The sequence below is a fragment of the Psammomys obesus genome, unplaced genomic scaffold, assembly GCF_907164565.1.
Source record: "Psammomys obesus unplaced genomic scaffold, mPsaObe1.curated_primary_1811, whole genome shotgun sequence".
NCBI lineage: Eukaryota > Metazoa > Chordata > Mammalia > Rodentia > Muridae > Psammomys > Psammomys obesus.
The window spans coordinates 25,608,519-25,629,141 of record NW_026585797.1 but is presented as its reverse complement, the minus strand read 5'-3'; the positions used below and the strand labels follow the sequence as shown (position 1 = coordinate 25,629,141).

The following is a 20,623-nucleotide window of genomic DNA, read 5'->3' as shown; positions in this document are numbered from 1 at the left end:
TATATATATATATATATATATATATATATATATATATATATATATATCCAAGATGCCTTACTCTTGTCTTTGAAATGGTTTTATCATAAATATTTTATAACGCCTTTTGACGAAAACTGACTCAGTGTGTCTTCCTGGTTCTGAGTGTGGCTGTTGAAACACTAACAGCAGAAGGCAAGGTCATGTGACCTCATATCAGGAATAAAAGCTAGAGTTCAGGAGCTCATGCTGTTTGAGAGTCAAGTCGAGACCCATCAGAGTGAAGTTCAGAGGCTGTTCCTGGAAGAGCACACCACCACACTACCTGTAAGAAACCTAAGATCCTCTGTTCTGGCTTTCACTTTTCCTTCTTCAGAAACTTGATTATTCTATACTTGTTCCCTTGACATCATTGTCAAACTTTTTTTTTTTAATGTCAACAGTATTCACAAGCTTTTAAAGGAAACTGATAGATTATAATTGACATAAATGATAAGTGAGGTTTGAAAATTTAACACACCTCTGCAGTAATTCTAATCCAAAAGGTCCCAGATAAATACTAGGATTCAGCTTGTCAGGCAGCTGGATAAGACATTGCTGTGGCTGTCTTCTGCCACTTAATGCAACTAAAATTGCAGGTCATCTATCATGTCGTGTACAACCCTCCTCGATTTAATATTTCTTATCATACTTTCCTGGAGATTTCCCAAATGGTAGGCAGGATGTTGGTTTTATGTAATATGTATAAATAATATATATATGTATGTATACATACATATATACATATATATATATATGTATATATATATTCATCTACGTGAAAGTGAAGGCACAAACTTTGCACAATATCCATCGAATGAAACTAGCCTCTGACATGTGATCCTAGATGGGCAAGATGGTCAAAGAGAAAGCATGAAGATACAGCAGAGCTGATAGTCTGATGCTTGCTGCCTGACATGTCTTTATAATTTATTATGTCATCCTTGTCAATGACCATCCAGTTGACTCTCCGCCTTGATCATTTCATCATCAGACTTACGGAAGCAAGACACCCCCACCCCAAGCATGGTATGCATTTGAAAAGTATATGTGCAAATCAATGACAAGCTAGTTAAGTTATTCTACACAAATTCATCAAGAACCTACTATGGGCAAGTTAGGGAGCTACAAAGAATAAGGTACTCCATAATTTAAAGAAAGAAAAACACAGTGAATTATGCGGTTGAAATACAGATAATGTGACAATACTGTGATGCCATCCAACTCTCTTTCCTATCATCAACTCTTGTCAGATAACTTTGACTCTCCCCTGGATCTTCATTTCGCTGAGTTTGGTTGTAAGTGGCGCATGCAGAATTTATCATGTGGCATTTAGTCAGCTAGGCAAAGCAGTCTCCAAGGAACTTTGTTAGCAGAAATTGCCCCGGCAAGCTGCGCTCCTGTCCTGTGCATGTCTTCAGTGGCCAACTGAAACCAACCTCCAGGTTCATTTATCTTAACTGTATAGCTTTTAAAGGAAGTGGGTACTTGGGATTTATTTTATCTGAGCATATGAAGTAGGCGTCGTGATCGGTTGGTAAAATGATTCCACACATGAGGCCCTAGGTGTGCTCCCCAGCATCATGAAAAGAGAGGAAGAGAGGGGGTGAGGTGGCGGCGCCGTGGGAAGTAGGGGGGAAAGAGTTAGGGAGGGAAGGAGTGAGGGAGAAAAGGAGGGAGAGGGAGACACAGAGACAGAGGAAGAAAGAGAAAAAGAATAAAATATAGTTTTGTACCTGTGAAATAAAAAGTCTGACCCGAGACAGCCACCACTGACAGCTTGGAACATGCTATGATTCTCTAGCATGCAGTTAGGCTGGTGATCCTGACCTGGTTGGCCAGCTCTTCTTACAGAATAATATGTCTTAAAAAAGTGGCATGTTCTGTTCATGGTCCAGCCAGATGATTATCTAAGGCAAGCCAATCTCATGGACTTGGAAAGTATTTCGTACCTCCATAAGTGAGCAGGTTCTAGCTACCACCCCAAATTCTCAGCACTTTCAATGCTTTCCAGAGCATCCCACAGGCATAATTTGTGCATGTTGACTAGGCTTTCAAGAGTTTCTGACTCCTGGTCATATTTTGACCACAGAAATGATAGTTTAGGTTAACGGGTATCCAGGGAACTTTGAAATGTTTTAAGTTCCTTGTATATTGTCTATTTTTTTTTTTTTTTAGATACAAGTGGAACTTGACTAACAATGTGGAAACAAATGCTTTTTTCCATCTTTGGTATTCCTTTGAATTTTGTTGATTTGGGCTGTCACATGGTTAATAGGTAGTACACAATTAACTGCAGAATTTTCCTTCAGTGATGTGTTTGTTACCTCTTGCAGTCAAAATGGAGCCCATGTCCCTGTACATACATAATAAAAGTAAATAGCTCCACATATTTGCTGAGTTCAGTTAGTAATCCCTTGTCGCTTCCACTTTTAGCCACAGTTGTGTTTTATCCTGTCACAAATCTGTTTTTAGAGTCCATTTTAATCATCATCTGACTCTTTGTCACCTATATATCATATATAAAAATGATAAAGATAAAGTCTACAATTATAGTTTAATCTCTACAACCTAAGAATAATCTTGAGACAAAATTATTGGTAAAAATCCAAAATTCTTTGTTCATCAGATTGATATAATCTCAGGCTGATCATTATAGGTATACTTTCTGGGTTTATTCACATTGTTAAATGAAACAAAAAAAATTAGTAATGTTGACTCATGAATCCTTCATATTTTAAAAAGGGCAGTAAACATTAGGCAGCACCTGAAACACTTACTTCTTAAACTTGTTTGCTCATAATTTTATCAACATTTATTCCAGCGTGTCTTAGTATAAGTTATAATGCAACTTGTAATATATTTTATATTATAAATGTATGAAGTTTTATGATATATAATAATGAATACATTAATGTATAAACAAGGAAATGAGTCAATATTTCAATTCAAATTAAGTCATTTAACATGTTGTTATTCTCGTGTTACTGACAGCTTCGTAGACTTCTTGGAAGAGAAACCGTGGAGGAAGTGGGAAAAGGCTTTCAAAACTGACATGGTGGCATGAAACATTTATGAACGAATAGAACAGTGCTGACAGACACTGCGTTTGAGAGACATCCTGGCTAGGATGGAGCTTTGGTAGGAGAAATCCTAGTCAGTCAGCAGCGAATAGCATTAGCAGCTGCCATACACATAAGAGTGTTTACATTTAAGCTAGAAGCTATGGATGTCCATCAAGGGGGCTGTTTCTTGAACTTGATTTAGACATGATAGAAATAATACCCCACAGTATTCACTTAAGTGTTGTATAGATTGAGTTGTAGGGAGAGAATACAAGCAGGGAGATAAAGTTTGGCTATTATTTAGATGAGAATAGGGTGATAAGCCTGAGATATTGTCATAACAATAAAAATTAAAAAGGGTAGAAACTGAGATGGACAGCACAGTTGGTTTGATTTTTTTTTTAACATTTAGGTTATCTTTAAGCAAATGACTTAGACATGTTTGGGAGCTAAGAGGCCACCCTGGGCCCCTCACCCAGTGGGGAGTCCTCAGCTATCAAAACTCTAGACCTTTCCATTCTATAAGGCCCTGTTCTTTGGGCAGAGGGATGGGGGTTTGGATAAGATAGGGAGATGCTTTATTACTTTCTCGAGTCCACATTAGGTGGTGTGGTCACATGAAAAGAACATGAATTCTGTGACCTACCACCTTTTCATTCAAAATTCAAGTCTGCTATTCATTAACTTGGAAAAACCCAACAAATTTTCTCAACTGGTGTTTCTTCATTGGAAGAAATGTGGAAGTACCAGTTATCAGAGAGGATTCTCCAAGGATGTCTTTCATTTCTCCAAATTATGCAAGAGACATTGGTTACTTGGTTTTGTTTTTGTTTTATTACTGTTGTTGTTGTTGTTGTTGTTTAAACCCCCCCCATCTGCCTTTTCAAGGAAAAGAACAGTTAAGGAAGAGAGAGATAGTATCTTCTAGGGAACCAACAGTCCCTTCCACTTTCCATCCAGCAAGTCCTTCTCCAGAGCAAAGAACAGGCAGCTTTGCTTAATGTCTAAAGAAAGATTCAGATCTCATGAGCTCAGGGCTCTTCAAATGGACTCAAACCCACTGTTGCGCAGTGTCCTTCCAATATCACCCTCTACGGGACTTGGGGGCAAAGAAAGCCAACCTGTGATGTTCATGATTCTTATTCAGCCACGAGTCACAGGCCCATGAGTCCTGGATCTTCTGCCAACAGCCTTGAAATTGTACCAGAGCAACTTGCTGGCTTGCAGACTTGGTAAAAATCTCAGGACTTTTGTCAGACATTGTGCCACCTGCCTAATGTGTTTCTAGGGAGGTTAAGACAAGATACAGGATACTTCAGAGAAAGAACACTCTGACCATCATGGCCAATAACATGGCAGCAGGTAAGCAGGTATGTTACTGGAGCAGTAGCTTAGAGCTTACATCTTATCTATAAATTAGAGGCAGAGAGAGACAGAGACCAACAGACAGACTAGGAATGGTGTGGGCTTTTGAAACCTCAATGCCCAACCCAGTAACATGTCTCCTCCAATAAGGCCACACCTTCTAATCCTTTCCAAACAGTTCCACCTACTGTGAAATAAGCATTCAAATATATGAGCTTGGTGGGGGCCAATCTCATTCTAGCCACCACACTAGGGTTTCTCTGCTATGCATAAATTAGATGTTTCCAGATCCACCACGGAAATCCTAGACCCTGATGGTAAAATCCCTTCAGAATTCACGTGTCGACCATAGAACAATGACTGACAACTATTGTCCCATCTGTCTTTGAAAATTGAAATGCCTGAAATGCTACTTCCTTATGGACAGTGGGACAAGGCAATAACTGACTGCTGATCCCATGCAAAGCTCAGGATTGGCCTCAGGAAGAGTACAAAAGAAAACTGCCATTGGTTGTTTATGGATAGTTTAGACTAGTAGGCCATTTATACCAGTCAAGACCATCTCAGGGAACTAGCTTTGTGGAAAAGCTATTTTGAAGTAACAAATGATTTGTTGCCCATTTAATTAATTTAATTTGAAGTCATGGCTAGAAATATTTTAGAGCTAAATATTGAAAGGAGTTCAAGATTATATTTTTTTTTTCTTTCCTAGATTCTGTGATGCTATGTCTCTGTTAAACTTGGTGTTGTTTTTTCTTTTGTTTCTTTTTTTCTTTTTTTTTTTTTTTTTGAACTTTTAGACTAGCTCAAATGAAAACCTTGAAGTTTATTTTAAGGCTTTAAAAAAAAAACTCAGACTTTCAGAAGTCAGTCAGACAAAGCCTGGGTACATCTAATGGGAAGAGAAGCCAGCACAGTACTCAGTTCTCCACAAAGTCTCGTTCAAAGGACAGGATGCAGGATAGCTCTGTGGGGGATTTCCAAGTGGTTTCTCCCTTTGTGTTGATGTTCCAGCATCAACCTTGTTTTCCTAGGCTTTCACCTTCTTCAAAACCCCAAGCATGGATCCCACAGGCTACTTTAATTTGTCCTTCCTAGTCCTGTAAGCAATGACTGGCCAGGAAGGGTAGTGCCAAATGAAGGAAGGGTACCTTCTAAGCATCAGCATATGAAGCACAGTGTGGTGGGTTAGGGCACTCGTTTAGTGAATTAATTAACTGAGCCTGCCTTGTAGTGATTTTCCTGAGGGATTGTATGCTAGTAGCTTATCCCCATACTGATTTTTTTTTTTTTTTAGTAATTTGAGGTTGAAGTAATAGCTCTTTGCTACTCTCACAGCACCTGAACTTTATACAAGAATTCTAATCAAAAAATGATATATAGCTTTGTTATAATCAAACTGGAACTAATGTACTTACTGATTATCATATGCCAGGCACAGTGCTGGGCATTTGGCAAAACTGTAATCCCTCATAAACTACCCTCATGAAGAACATTATCATCCCTATGTTCCAGGTCAGAAGACTGTGTAAACTGCTACAGTACAACGGTGAAAAGGAGTTTGTTCACCGCGCATAGACTCTTTTCACTATCACTCTGCTGCCTTGCGGTCACCTAATAAACCATTAATTAAAATATCATGATGAAACGTACAGAAAGGATCCAGTTCTCATTCATGAGTCATTAGAGGCCCAAGAAAGAAATGTCTAAAAAAACATAACAAACATGAGTGCTATGGTTGTGAACTCAATGATTAGATTGGGAAAGATCAGGTTTAAATACTTTGTAGAACCAGTTGAGAACCTTTGACATGGCCAGTCTATAAATGAGATGATTGAGAATGAAATGAGAAAGTGATGTGGGGGGAAAATAAGATCAAATTACAAAACAGTGTGCTTTCTTTCATCTTTAATAATACAGGGGTGGATTTAGCTAGTTTTCCCTCTACATTAGCAGGTTTCTTACAGAATCAACCAACGGCGTGGTGGTTTAAATGAGACTGTTTTGAATGGGCTCGTGTATTTGAACACTTGGTCATCAAGTTGTTGGCACTGTTTGGGGAGGCTTAGGAGGTGTGGCTTTGTTGGAGGAGGTATGTTCCTGGAAGCTAGATTTCAGACTTTAAAGATTTGCACCATTTCTGGTTCACGCTCTCCTCTTCATGCTTTTGGGGTTCAAGGCATGAGGTCCCAGCTTGTGCTCCATGCACTGTGCTTGCTGGCTCTCATGCTGACGGACTCTGCCTCTCTAGAACAGAAAGCCTAAATAAACCCTCCTATATGTCACCTTGGACACGGTGTTTTACTACAGGGCGAAAAAGTGAATAATACCAACTGTGTTTAAAATATTTTTAATTATACTGAACATGTAAAACTAATCCTTTTATTATTCCATAAACAATGCAAGATACAACTTTATAGATAACATTGTGTTCTATTTTATAGGTTATTTAGAGATTGTTTGACATACCAGGGAGAAGGACATTGGTTATATGCAAATTCTAAGTCACTGGAACAAATAACCCCACAAAAGTACTCCATAATTGCTCTACGATTTTTTAAGACCAAAGATGTTAAGATACCTATCGTGTTATACGTCCTAAGAAAGACTTAAATGCTGTCAGTTAAGACACTGCCAACTAAGAGGTGCTCTGATATCTGAAAGAGAAGAGTGTAAACACTGTAGAGTATATGGGAAAGATGTGCTGATATTATTGAAACTTTCTGGGAGGGAAGGCTCTAATCTGTTTACTCTGGCTATGTACGTGTGTATGGAAATTCTCCATATGACCCTGACTCCCTGCCCCACTCTGACCCCAGTCTCAAAGGCCAAAGTGAGTAGAGTGGCTCTCAGTTTCAGAAGAACCAGTTTTAAAATCTTCTGGCACGCTCTGCTTTAGCTTTCGAGCCTTGAATTCAGGATGTGAGGATGTAAGGTACCCATTGTACCACTCCTGGCATTTGAAGCCTCTGCCAGAACTCCAGGGCAACAGGAAATGCAATACAGTAACAGATTAGATAAGAGCTACTAAGAGATGAAAGAAGAGCAGTTGAGTGATGGAGGTCCATGAAAAATAATACTTCAATCTGAAGGATAAGTTAAGTAAATATGCAGAGTATAGAGTACTAATAAATAAAGATGTTTTATATCTTTAATTTCCATGCATCACTTTGTATTAGAAGTTTTTGTTCATTTAAAGATAATCATAAATCCCACAGCAATGAGATTAGCTCAATAGTTTATCTCTTTGGTAATAAACAGATTTTTGAGGTTATTTTTTTACCACATATTATGAAGAAAACATAATCAAGTAATAAATATTAAAGCCTGAAATCTATTGTTTAAGACATGGTAAGTTTTCATTTAAGCTGCTTTATTGCATTCCTTCTTTTATTAAATCTTGGTATAATTTTGTGCTCTTTCTACAAGAATACACCTTTCTTCCCTTGCTTGGTTACAGAGATGGACTTACTTACTTCACTAGTATAGTACAAGATTATTTTTTATTTCAAAGAAGTCTGCAACTTCTAGTATTTCCTAACAATGTATCACTAATCCAACAACACAGTTTATGATAATTTCAATGTATAGCTGTCTGTAGAGCTACAGTGAAGGCCACGAAGTCATTACTGAATGTCAGGGGTGGCTGAGATCCCCCAAGAATATACAAATGCCAAAGGTGATTTCCTCACAGTGTTGAAGATGACACTAAACCTAGAGCTTTTCTCTTGATTTATAGCTGCCAATACATTGATGGCTCCTAGTCCAGCAGATACAGGGCACTGATGAGCTGCAAATAAGTCTCCCGAGGTTGCCATAATAGACACTAATCCCTAGTCCCATCGCACTGAGAAGTGGTGAAGTCGCAAGGGTTCTGTCATACACAGCTCTTGCTGAAGAAAATTAGTACATAATGATAAATTCAACTTCTTTCCTTTCCCCACTATCGCATGCACGCTTTCTTGCTCTGTTGCCTTCCCCCAAGGGATAATGTTTCAAGAGGAACCTCTCCAGATGTGGGCCCCCTTGACTTCAATTTCTCAGCCTCTAAAACTGTAGGACATAATTCTCTATCTTTATAAATGAATTAAGTTCCTTCCCTCCCCTCGCCCCTCACTGTCTGCAGCAGGCAGGAGAGCCGGTCCCACCCATCACCAGGCTGCAGCCTTCGAAAGAGGGGGTCCTACACCTCGCTTGGGCAGCACAGCAGAGCTGGCCCTGCTGGCAAAGGCTCAGGTGAGCTGGTCCTGAGGACATGAGAACAGGACAGCTGACCTTTCCTCTTTGTGGCTGAGGCATTGGGTGAGCTAGCCAGAGCAATGCTGGAGAACTCACGCCGGTGGTGGGGGCGCAGGAGAGCTAGTGGACTGACCACCAAGGCCCAGACTCAGACCCACCCCAACGTCTATTCCATCCATGCTCTGCTGGAGCACGTGAAAGGGCCTGTCCTACAGATCCAAAGCTGCAGGATCTCCATGACATGGGGCAACAACAGGGTCTCTAACCTCAGTTTGGGCCAGTAACTTGGCACTGTGGGATTAAAATTGGTGCCTTAAAAAGAGAGATGTTAAGTATTTGCTAAAGCTTGCTCATTACATGGAGAAGGGAAAGGATCGCGATGAAAGACGTCTACTTTGAACTAAACAAAACAAAACAAAACAAAACAATTCTATTTGTATTACTACATACATAGTGTAGGTATGACTGGGTTTGTTTTCGTTTTTGTTTTTAATTTCAAGATTGCAGTCTTGCCAGCAATGGATGGGTGTTCTCCCCATACCTTAACTTCTTCGGCATGAGCTGTTCTTTATTGTATTGATCTTGGCCACTGGAGCTGGTGTAAGATGAAATCTCAGAGTAATTTCGATTTGTGTTTCCCTGATGACTAAGGATATTGAACATTTCTTTATGTTTTTGTCAGCCATTCGTGTTTCATCTTTTGAGAACTCACTCTTCAGATCTGTACTCATGTTTTAAATAGGTTGTTTGCTTTCTTGATGACCAGGTTTTTGTTTTTTAGTTCTTTATATATTTTGAATATCAGCACCCTATCAGATTTATAGTTGGTAAATGTAGTTTCCCATTCTGTCGCTTTCTACAGACGATGGTATTTTTTGCCATTCAGAAACATTTTTTATTTTCATTTTTTTTCACAATTTATTCATTATATATCCCCACTGAAGTTCCCTCCATCAACTCTCCCCAGTCCCACCCTCCCTCCCTCTCTCCCCCAACTCCTTCCCCTAGTCCTCTGAAGGCTTCACCACTGCCATCTGCCCATAGATTGTTAAGTCTCATTAGGACTTCTTGGATGCTCTGTTGGTCTTAACACCTGAGCTAATGGTATCCTGATCAGGAAGTGTTTTTCTCACTTTTCTCTTTTATCAGATTCAGTGTTTCTGGCCTTATGTTGAGGCTTTGATCTATTTGGAGTTGAGTTTTGAACATCATGGTAGACAGATCTATTTGCAGTCTTCCAGATGCAGCCATTCAGTTTGGCCAGTACCGTTTGCTGAAGATGTTGTCTTTTTTCCAGTGTATATTTCTGACGTCCTTATCAAAAATCAAATGTTCATAGGTGTGTGGACTTACTATGGCTGGCTCTTCAGTTTTATTCTATCTACCAATATGTCTGTTTTTATTCCAATACTATAGCTCTGTAGTACAGGTTGAGATCAGGAATTGTGATAGTTCCAGCATTTCTTTATTTTTTTCTCTCTCTCTTTAAGCCATCCTGTTTTTTTGTTTTGTTTTGTGTGTGTGTGTCCATATGAAGCTGAAAAATATCCTTTCAATTTCTGTAAAGATTTGTGTTGGAATTTGGATGGGGATTGTGTTAAATGTGTAGACTGCTTTTGGTAAGATGGGCATTTTTATTACGTTAATATTACTGATCCACGAGCACGATCAAGATCTTTCCATCGTCTGATATTTTCTTTGATTTTTTTTTTAATGTTTTAGAACTGCTTTCATTGTGTCCCATAAGTTTGGGTATGTTGTGTTTTTACTTTTATTCAATTCTAAACAGTTTAATTTTTTTTCTTAATTTCTGTCTTGACCGATTTTTCCTTCAGTAGTGAGTTGCTCAGTTTCCGTGTGTTTCTGTGCTCACTGTTGCTTCTGCTCTTGCTATCCAGCCATCACCTGTGGGGCTGAGATAGCGTGCAAGGTGTTATTTCAAACTTCTTGTATTTGTTTACAACTTCGTTGTGTCCAAGTAGGTGATTAGTTTTAGAGAAGGCTCCATGAGGTGCTGAGAAGAAGGTACATTCTTTTGTATTTAGGTGAAATGTTTTGTAAAAATCTGTTAGGTCCATTTGGTATCTAACGTCAGTTAGTTCCAGCACTTCTCTGTTTAGTTTCAGTCTGGACGGCCCATCTATTAGTGAGAATGGGGTATTGTGTTCTCCCACTATCAGTGTATGAGGTCAATATGTGATTTAAGCTGTTGGAATGTTTCTTTTGCAAACCTGGGTGCCCTTATGTTTTCGTTATAGGCGTTAAGAATTGCAGTGTCCTCTTGGTGGATTTTTTTGTTTGTTTGTTTGATGAATATAGCTCCTTTGCTATCTCTTTTTATTAGTTTTGGTTTGAAATTTATTTTGTCAGACATTAAAATGACTACACCAATTTGATTCTTAGGTTCATTTGCTTGGAATATATTTTTTCAACTCTTTTTACCCTAAGGTGATGTCTATCCTTGATGTTAAGGTTTGTTTCTTGGATGCAGCAGAAGGACAGATCCTATTTTCAAATCCAAGCTGCTAGTCTGTGTATTTTTAATAAGGAATTGAGACAATTAATGTTGAGGAGTGTTTATTGATTTCTATTGTTTTGTTGTTATGGTACAGGTTTTGATTTGGTGCTCTTAGGATTATTTATTCATGTTTTCTTGGATGTGATTAACCAATTGAGGTTGAAGTTTTCCTTTTAGCACCTGGAGAGTTGGATTTGTAGATACATATTGCTTAAATTTGTTTTTTTATTAGGGAATGTCTTCTTTTCTCTATCTATTGTATTTGAAAGTCTGGGCTGACACCGGTGGTCCCTTACAATCTGTAGAAAATCTATCTGTCCAGGCCTTTCTGCCTTTTAGAGTCCTTTGAGAAGTCCATTGTTATTGCCAGAGGTCTTCACTTACTGGTCTTATTCCCTTGCAGCTTTTAATATTATTTGTTCTCTACATTAGTGCTTTGATTATTATGTGTTGAAGGGAATTTTTTTTCTGGTGCAGTCTTTTTGGTCTTCTCATGTATGCTTCTTGTACCTTGATAGGAATCTCTTTCTTAAAGTTAAGGGAAAGTTCTAAGATTTTGTTGAAATATTTTCTGTGCCTTTGAATTAAATTTCCTCGTCTCTTTTATTCCGGTTATTTATAGATATTTGTCTTTTGATAGAGTCCCATATTTCCTGGATTTCTTTTTGAGATTTAGCATTTTCTTTGACTGAGGTATTAATTTCTTCTATTGTATCATCAATGCCTGAGATTCTTTCTTCCTCCTCTTATATTCTTTTGGTGAGTCTTAACTCTGAGTTTTTTGTTTGACTTTTCCAAGTTTTCATTTCTAATTTTACCTCATGTTTTTTTTTTTTTCAAGTGTGTGATTCTATGTCTTCTTTAACATCTTGAACTTTCTCATCATTTTATCCCACTGGTCATGTTTTTACAGACTTCATTAAAGGATTATTCATATCTTCTTTCAGCTCTTTGAGCCCATTTTTAACAGCTATTTTGAAGTCCTCTTGTTTCAGCTATATTGCATTTTTCATGGTCTACTGTAATGGGGTTGCTGGGTTTTGGTGGAGACATACTGTTTTGGGTATAAATGATGGTATTTTTGTATGGGTGTCTAGGTCTCTGGGTTTGAAGATGCTTGTGCTTCTGTGTTGGTACATGATCTTGTCTGTGTTAGGTGAGTATTTGATCTGTGGTTTCTGTTGCCCTTTGAGGATCTTAGTAACTTTTATTGGCTGTGGTTTATCTGGAGTGCTGCTGAGACTCCGCTGGGACCCTGGGGGTCCCAGACAGAATGTGTTTCTAAGTATTAGGACCTTGTATAACAGAATGGAACCGAGCTAGAAGGTTGTGTGTGAAAAGGTCCACAGGAATGAGGTAACCTGGGTCTGCCATGGGATTAGTAGAGTCCCCAGAGATTGAAGTAAAAAAGGGACTTTGCTACAGGGCTCAGGATGAGACTGGAGAACTTTAAACGGAACACATGAAGGAGAGAAAATATTGCTGGGCCCCATCTAAAAAAATGATTTCTAGAAATTCTAAATATTCTAGGAACTGATCTTTCATTTTTGTAGCAGATATGTTCCAATGTGTGTCTTGTCTGTTTGTCTTTGGTAACGTTTAAGGGAGAGACATTCCTTAAACTTCCTTACGTTTTGCTGTTTCTTTCTTGTTGGGTTAATGTCTTCCTTCCCAAAGGTGAACTGATTGTCATCTAGGACGTTCAGTTTTGTCCCATGAGTTGTGTATGAATATGTACACTATTATTTCAACATGGATAATATTGTTACACAATGGTTATTAAAAGACCTTCCTTTTACTTCAAGTGTATAAATGACAGCTCATATGCCATTTCATAAATAAATAGTTTCTGAACATATTTGCAGATATGCTTTGGTTTCTTCAGGCATCACAGGGCAGGGAGAGGGTCAGCCAGATGGCCCTGGGGCTCTCCCAGGGATTGGATAGCTTAACTACAAAAGCATCTTTATCACATGAAGAGTTAAAAATTGAGTTATCATGGGGTTATTCAAACTGTGCTACAAACTATGGTACAAAGATAGCATCAGAACCCCAAGGGCTTCCCGCCTTTCCTCTCTGGGGAACCCTTTGTTCCTGTGTTTCCTTGAAGTGTGCTGTTCCAGCCTCTGCATGTTACCACATCAAAAATAGTTTTCTGGGCTCAGGTTGTTTGCAGGCAAAGTGGATGTAAGTAGTTGGGTCACATGCACCCCACTAAAGGGTAATCAGTTCTCAGGGAAAGAGTATCTATCTATCTATCTATCTATCTATCTATCTATCTATCTATCTATCTATCATCTATCTATCTTTGTCCATCGTTCAGCTCTGAGTTTCAGCAACAGGCAGATTGCCTTGCAGACACCTGCAGGGAAGGAAAGCTTATCTGAAGCCTCACTCATGCTTCTTTCCCTGGGTGGGCTTCATTCTCTGGCCCCTGAACCCATGAGACAGTGAAAGGTGAACCTGTATGACACAGGTTAATTCTGTGACAGCTTACTTTGTTTATGGTTTTTAAATCATGCATTTCATTTTCAAAGTTCTGTAAGTATGTGTTGGGAGGTATGTGTATATGCCAGCACAGGTACCCTTGGAGTCCACAAGAGGGTGTGGGATCCCTTGGAGCTAAAGCTACAGGTAGCTGTGTACTACTCGACATGGGGACTGAACTCAGGTCCTCTCTGGGCCATCTCTCCAGCCCTTGTTTACATTCTGGCTTTCCCTTTGCACTCAGTTTTTTTTTTTTTTTTTCTGTTGTTCCTTTTGTTTTAGGCTTCTCAATATTTGCTTCCTTAGAGCTCATCACACATTTGAAATGAGCTTGTTCTTGTTTTTCTTTTGGCACATTTTCGGTTGGTTTTCGGTGTGAGGGTAAATCAGTCTGTGGAGTTTTTCGGGTTGCAGCAATGGAAGATGGTTACACGAATAACCCTCCCTTTATGTCTTGTCACTTTTGCCTGAAGGCTTATTGGAGTCGGAACCACTGCAAGGAAGAGATGAGGATGCAATAGCCAGTGCTGACTTCTCTAGCATGCTCTCTGAGGAGGAGAAGGAGGAGTTAAAGGCAGAATTAGTCCAGGTACGTTTAGAAATCTTCTATTTCTATCTTTAGCTCAATACAGATCCCATATTGCAATTATGTTGTCTTTCATGCAATAAATGAATACACTGTAGGATGATTCATTTTTCCCAAAGTGTTTTTTCGTAATGCTGGTTGTGTTTGCAGTGGTAAAGTGGATGGCTGTACTGCTTAATCCACAATAACAATTAGTGTTACATATGTTCTTCTTGTTTTGCTTAGCATAAAAATGTTGTGTGAATATTAATCACTTAAGGATCAGTGTAATGTATTTAAAACCATGGGACAAACAAGAGGGGCTTGTGCATGTCTGTTATCCTTGAGTTCAGGAGGCTGAGGCAAGAAGATGAAGAGTTGGAGACCAACCTGGGCTATAGAATGAGTTCCAGGCTAGCTTGGGCCACATCATAAAATATTATCTCAAAAACAAAAACAAAGAAACCATAGCATAGGTGTAAACTAACCTTTAAGAGCAATTCTTCAAGTTGTAATGATTTTTATTGAAAATATCAATCATGAGAGCAGCTCATGGCTCTTTTTTTTTTTTTTTTCAAAAGAATAAGGCTCTGTGGGTGGAGAGGTAAGCTACAATTAATTAGGGCTTAATTAGAGCTTTTGCAGCTGCTGTAGGGACCCATCCTAGAGGAGAGGTAAATGCCAGTCTCACCCTAAGTACAGGTTTGTGCCAAGGCTTTTGCTGGCAGTCCAAGCTCATGCATTGGCTCACTATGTAGAGGTGTGTGACTCTCTCGCGGAGAGAGCTGGAGGATGGCTCCTGAAAACAGACTGAAGTGGGAAGATAGGAGAGGTAGAAGCCTTCATGCCTTCCATATCCAGTTCACAGGGCAGGAAGCTCGTTTCCTCTGAAAGTTTGCCTTTCTGCCATCACCTTCCTACCTGGTCAGGACACAGCTTGAGCTCCACCATACCTGGTGTGTCACCTAGGCTCACTGCCATAGTAAGGTCTTAATTGCAATAAATCACCATAAGTTTTATTCTTTGATTTTACTATTTGCATTGTGTTTGGTTGAGGCTGAGTCTTGCAATATAACCCAGGCAATCTGGAATTAATGATAATCATTCTGCCCAGCCTTCTGAGTTGGGTTTTTAGATGTTTATTAATACACCCTGCTATAAGTTCTCATTTTATTTTTATTGACATGTGATAATAGCATGTATCTATGGGATACACTGTGATATATCCATACATGTGAATAGTGTGTGGCAGTCAAATAAGAATGCATCATATATGTATTACATCCCACATCTAGCTTTCCTTTGTGGTGAGATCATTCAGCCTTCTGGTGATTTTGAAATGTATAATCAATATTATCACCCTCCTGCAGGGTGGAACATCAGAACTTACTCCTATCTAAAATAGCTTTGTATCTTCTGGCCATTTTCTCCTCACTTCCCTTGTTCCCTCCCCAGCCTCCACTAAATACTGTTTTACTCTGCTTCCATGATTTTTGTATCAAACATAGATAATATCATGCAATATTTGTTTTTGTGTATCTGCTCTTAAATGGTTTCCTCTTAAAATAAAAGACCAGCTAGGTCCTCTAACACAACTGGGAAGTATCCCAGCAGGCGCAGTGCCTCAGACAGAATATTCCGGCTTTCTAGCTGACTCTGTACGTGGCTACCGATTGGTCACACATGCCAGAGTGCAGAACAAAGGTGGCCTTAATGGGGAATAGGCTGACTTCATATGGCCTCATGACTCGATTGTTTCACGGCCTGCTTAAGTCAACTGTAGTGTGCAAAACTTATGTTCTGTAAACTACTGTAGGCTCATTGACCTGAAGCTTGATCTTAAGGACTTCATTACAAGAGCTCAGTGTCCATTCAAGAAGGCAGAATGCCAGACTGTCAGGATGACTCTTATAAAGAGCCTTGATTTTTCTGGGTTCTGGGACTATTGGGATGTGCAGACATACATCTGTCAACTCAGTGTGTTCCGTGTATTCAACAGTGAGCATGATTCTTATTGTCAAGGGAAAAGTACACATTGGATTTAGATGGATGGTCCCTGAGTGCAAACTACCAGCAACGTTCTCAGAATTCCCTGTCTTCATGGTCACAGCACTAATCCTCCAGCAAGTTTCGTTTCTGAGATTTTGGGGGTCAGAATCCTGATGGTAACACTAGATCCGTTGTAACTGTGCTCTGGTTCCTGGGATTCATGATTCCACCTTTCACATTGCACTGGCCTTTAATACTTTCTGTTTTATTTCTGGGTGCTTCAGAGATAAGAATCAGCCAGGGTTAAGGTTAGCATCATGACTTCCAGAGACACTTGGGCAGTGTCTGTCCCCCAGACAGTGAAAAGACAGGCAAGTGTATCTTTGCTATTTTCCCTCACCCATTTCCACATGTCCCCTGCTACCCCACTTGCTTGCCCCTTTCCCAAATTTTCTTTCTCCCTCCTTTCTCTGTTCTTGCACAAGCATGTCCTGCCAATTCTCAGACATTGCCACAGGTCCTTTATGTCACACACACGTTCAGACTTTACTTGTCATGCTAAGATCCAGTTACCACTAGAACACGCAGAGATCACTCCCAGCCGTCTTAGCACTTTCAGGAAAGCTCAGCCCCAGTCTCAACCTTCCACAGGTGGTCAGAAGTAGCCCATCTCTATATCTTCAAGGTCGGTAGAGTATGAAGACTCCTCAGAGGCCAGCAGCTAGCTCAGCAGGTAAAGGTACCTGTGGCCAAGGCTGATGGCTTGGACTAGACCCCTGAAGGCCACATAGTAGAAGGAGAGATCCATTTCCACAAGCTGCCCCATGACCTCCACACATGCACCATGGTATGTGCATGCCCTCTCCTCCATAAATAGTAGTATTTTTACAATTTTTAAAGATTCCACAGAGACCAGGCTTTTGGAGACCCACCTTTGATCAGGCAAAGTGTGTGCATGTGGAAAAGCAAGACTCCGTACATAAGGACTTCTTACCTCTGACGGTTTGCCTAGAGCAGTCTCAGGTCTGCCAAACACCCAGGCCCACTCCTCTGCATGGTTCCCTCATAGCTTTCCATGCCTTCTGTTAGCCCGGCCCTCTGTCTCCCCCGTTTTGTTGTTAATGTCCTGACGAGGACATTAGACAGTCCTCAAAGTCCATTCACCCTCCCAGGCAACATATTTTGAACACAATTTGAACTATAGTTGATGATGATGATGATATTATACTTGTATTCATAAAATTCCCTTGACATGAGACCAATACTAGCCCTTCCCTGGTGCAGTGGTTGGTGCCTAGACAATGGTTGGTGCATAGGTGTCCAATGACTACTTATAAATAGCCTGAGTTATTTTGCAACTTAATAGAAAACCATTTATAGTTGTAGTGCCCAAAGTGGAATATGGGTTTTCATGGATTTTATCACTATATTGCAAAGTATTATTTCATTTCAGATTTTTGTTCTGTCTCATCAGCAGCTGCTTAAGGTCTTCAAATATCTAATTATATCCCTCTTGAAATAAATGTTACCAATAATTCTTGTCATCATCCCTTTCTCTTTTTTCTTCCTCTAAGCTTCATTTGGTGCAAAATGTTCTGTAATGTGCCTGGCTTTGGAAAGATGGCAGTGTTGGCACCAGCACTGCCAATGTGATTATGTAACAATCCAATACTGCCAATGTTCCTAGATAAAATGACTCAAGAAAAACAGGTATTAATAAGAGTGGGAAAATATCAGCCAGCATTATCAATAGGCAGAACCTATTTTCAAGCTCTCTCCTCTCTTCTGCTTTCTTTTTCATTGGGTGGGAGGTCCAAGAACACACAGTGCCTTCAGGCTACATTGTCTTAGACTGGAAAAGACTGGGGTAAACTTGTGCCTTTCTCTATCAACTCCAATAAGTACCAGCATTTTAACCTCAGTTTTTCAGGGATCTCAGCCAATAGAGGCAGTTGTCCAAGCAGGATGAAGTATGCATCACTGATGATTAACAGATTATCAAAACATTTCTTCTAGCTCTATGTTATAAATTTCTTATGATTTATCAGTTAAAATAGAAAATTAAATTTTCAAACATACAACATAAAGTTAATTCTGAGCTAATTCAGTTTAATTAATTTACTCTTTTTTTTTTTTTTTTATTTTTACCAAGACAAGTTTATTCAACATAGTCAACAAACATTGAACATTCTATAGTCATAACTGGTCTCTTTCCAACACACAAATCTTGTCATCCTCTCTGAAAGAAGACCCTTCACATCAAGCACTTATCATACATTGCTCCTCCTCCAGCTCTCTGAAAACCACCAGGCTGCCCTATGTCTCTTTGGATTTACTGATTCTGTGTGTTTCATAAATGGGGTCTCAGATGCTATAGTGAACTTTTGGTGTCTGTTTTTTTTTTCTTTTTTATTTATTACAATTTATTCACTTTGTATCCCATCTGTAAGCCCCTCCTTCATCCCTTCCAAATCCTATCCTCCCTTCCTCTTCTCCTCCCATGCCCCTCCCCTAGTCCACTGATAGGGAAGGTCCTCCTCCCCTTCCATCTAACTCTAGCCTATCAGGTCTCATCAGGACTGGCTGCATTGTCTTCTGTGGCCTGGTAACGCTACCCCCCTCAGGAGGAGGTGATCAAAGAGCTAGCCACTGAGTTCATGTCAGAGACAGTCCCAGTCCCCCTTACTAGGAAACTCATTTGGACACTGAGCTGCCATGGGCTACATCTGTGCAGGGGTTCTAGGTTATCTCTGTGCATGGTCCTTGGTTAGAGTATCTCAGGAAAGACTCCTAGGCCCAGGTATTTTGGTTCTGTTGCTCTCCTTGTAGAGCTCCTGTGCCCTCCAGGTTTCTCTCCTTCTTTCATAAGATTCCCTGTAATCTGCCCAAAGTTTGGTTATTAGTCTCAGCATCTGCTTTAATACCTTTCTGTGTAGAGTTTTTCAGAGGCCCTCTGTGGTAGGTTCCTGTCCTGTTCCCAGTTTTCTCTCTCTTCTGATGTCTATCCTGATTGCCTCTCTGAATGAGGAACCTCCTTCTTGCTTAGCTTCATTAGGTATATGGATTTTAGTGTGATTATCCTATATTATATGTCTAATATCCACTTATAAGTGAGTATATACTATGTGTGTCTTTCTGCTTCTGGGATACCTCACTTAGGATGATCTTTTCTAGTTCCCACCATTTGCCTGCAAATTTCATGATTTCCTTGTTTTTAATTGCTGAGTAGTACGCAAATCAAAGCAACCCTTAGATTTCACCTTACACCCATCAGAATGGCTAAGATAAAAAAACTCAAGTGACAACACATGCAGGAGAAGATGTGGAGAAAGGGGAACCCTCCTCCATTGCTGGTTGGAATGTAAGCTTGTACAACCACTTTGGAAACTAATCTGGCACTTTCTCAGACAATTAGGAATAGTGCTACCTCAAGATCCAGCTATACCACTCCTAGGCATATATCTGTAATATGTTCAAGTATACAAGGAGGACATTTGCTTAACCATGTTTGTAGCAGCTTTATTCGTAATAGCCAGAATCTGGACATTTGCTTAACCATGTTTGTAGCAGTTTTAGTCATAATAGCTAGAATCTGAAAACAACCCAGATGTCCCTCAATTGAGGAATGGATACAGAAATTATGGTACATTTATACAATGGAATATTACTCAGCGATTAAAAACGTGATTTCTTTTTCTTGAGCCTAATATTTTCAAGGTTAATCCATGCAGAAGCATTTATTAAGAGTTTCTTTCTTTTTCTTTCCTTCTTTTCTTTTTTTTTTTTTTTTTTTAGACAGGGTTTCTCTGTGTAGCCTTGGCTGTCCTGGAACTCACTCTGTAGACCGGATTGGCCTTAAACTCACAGAGATCCACCTGCTTGCCTCTGTGTATACCACCACCACCATTTCTTGTTATGAATGCACTGTATCCTATTTTATGTTTACTTATGTTTAACCTTTGAGGGATATTGGGGCTGTTTTTCTTCTTTGTAATAAACAGTGTTGCTGTAAACATATGTACTCTAAGTTTCTTGAGATATAAGTGTAGAAATGCTACTATTAGGCCAAATTGTAGTTCAATATTTAGGTTTGAGAAAACAGTTTCCTACAGTGCTGAAACCATCTTATTTTTTTATCAGCAATATGTAAAGGCCCACTAGCACTTGTTTTCTTGCTAACCATATTTAAATAAGCAGTTAAAGTGTCTCACCTTGGTCATAAACGTTTCTCACATGAAGATTGTCTAAAGAGTCCAGAAAAAAATTAAACAACCCTAAACAGTGTGTTCCAGGCCAGTATATAGTGAGACTCTGTCTCAGATAGATAGGGAGATAGATAGATAGATAGATAGATAGATAGATAGATAGATAGATAGA

At 39.5% G+C, this 20,623-nt stretch overlaps 1 protein-coding gene across 3 annotated transcripts in view; it reads left to right on the top strand.

Annotated features, from left to right (window-relative positions):
* Tpd52l1 (TPD52 like 1) overlaps nt 1–20,623 on the top strand; it is a 104,305-nt gene that overhangs the window by 55,020 nt on the left and 28,662 nt on the right. For all 3 annotated transcript variants that reach the window (XM_055599478.1, XM_055599477.1, XM_055599476.1), the window contains exon 2: nt 14,166–14,281. In XM_055599478.1, the coding sequence (XP_055455453.1) occupies nt 14,166–14,281 (116 nt within the window). The remainder of the gene's footprint in view (nt 1–14,165; nt 14,282–20,623) is intronic.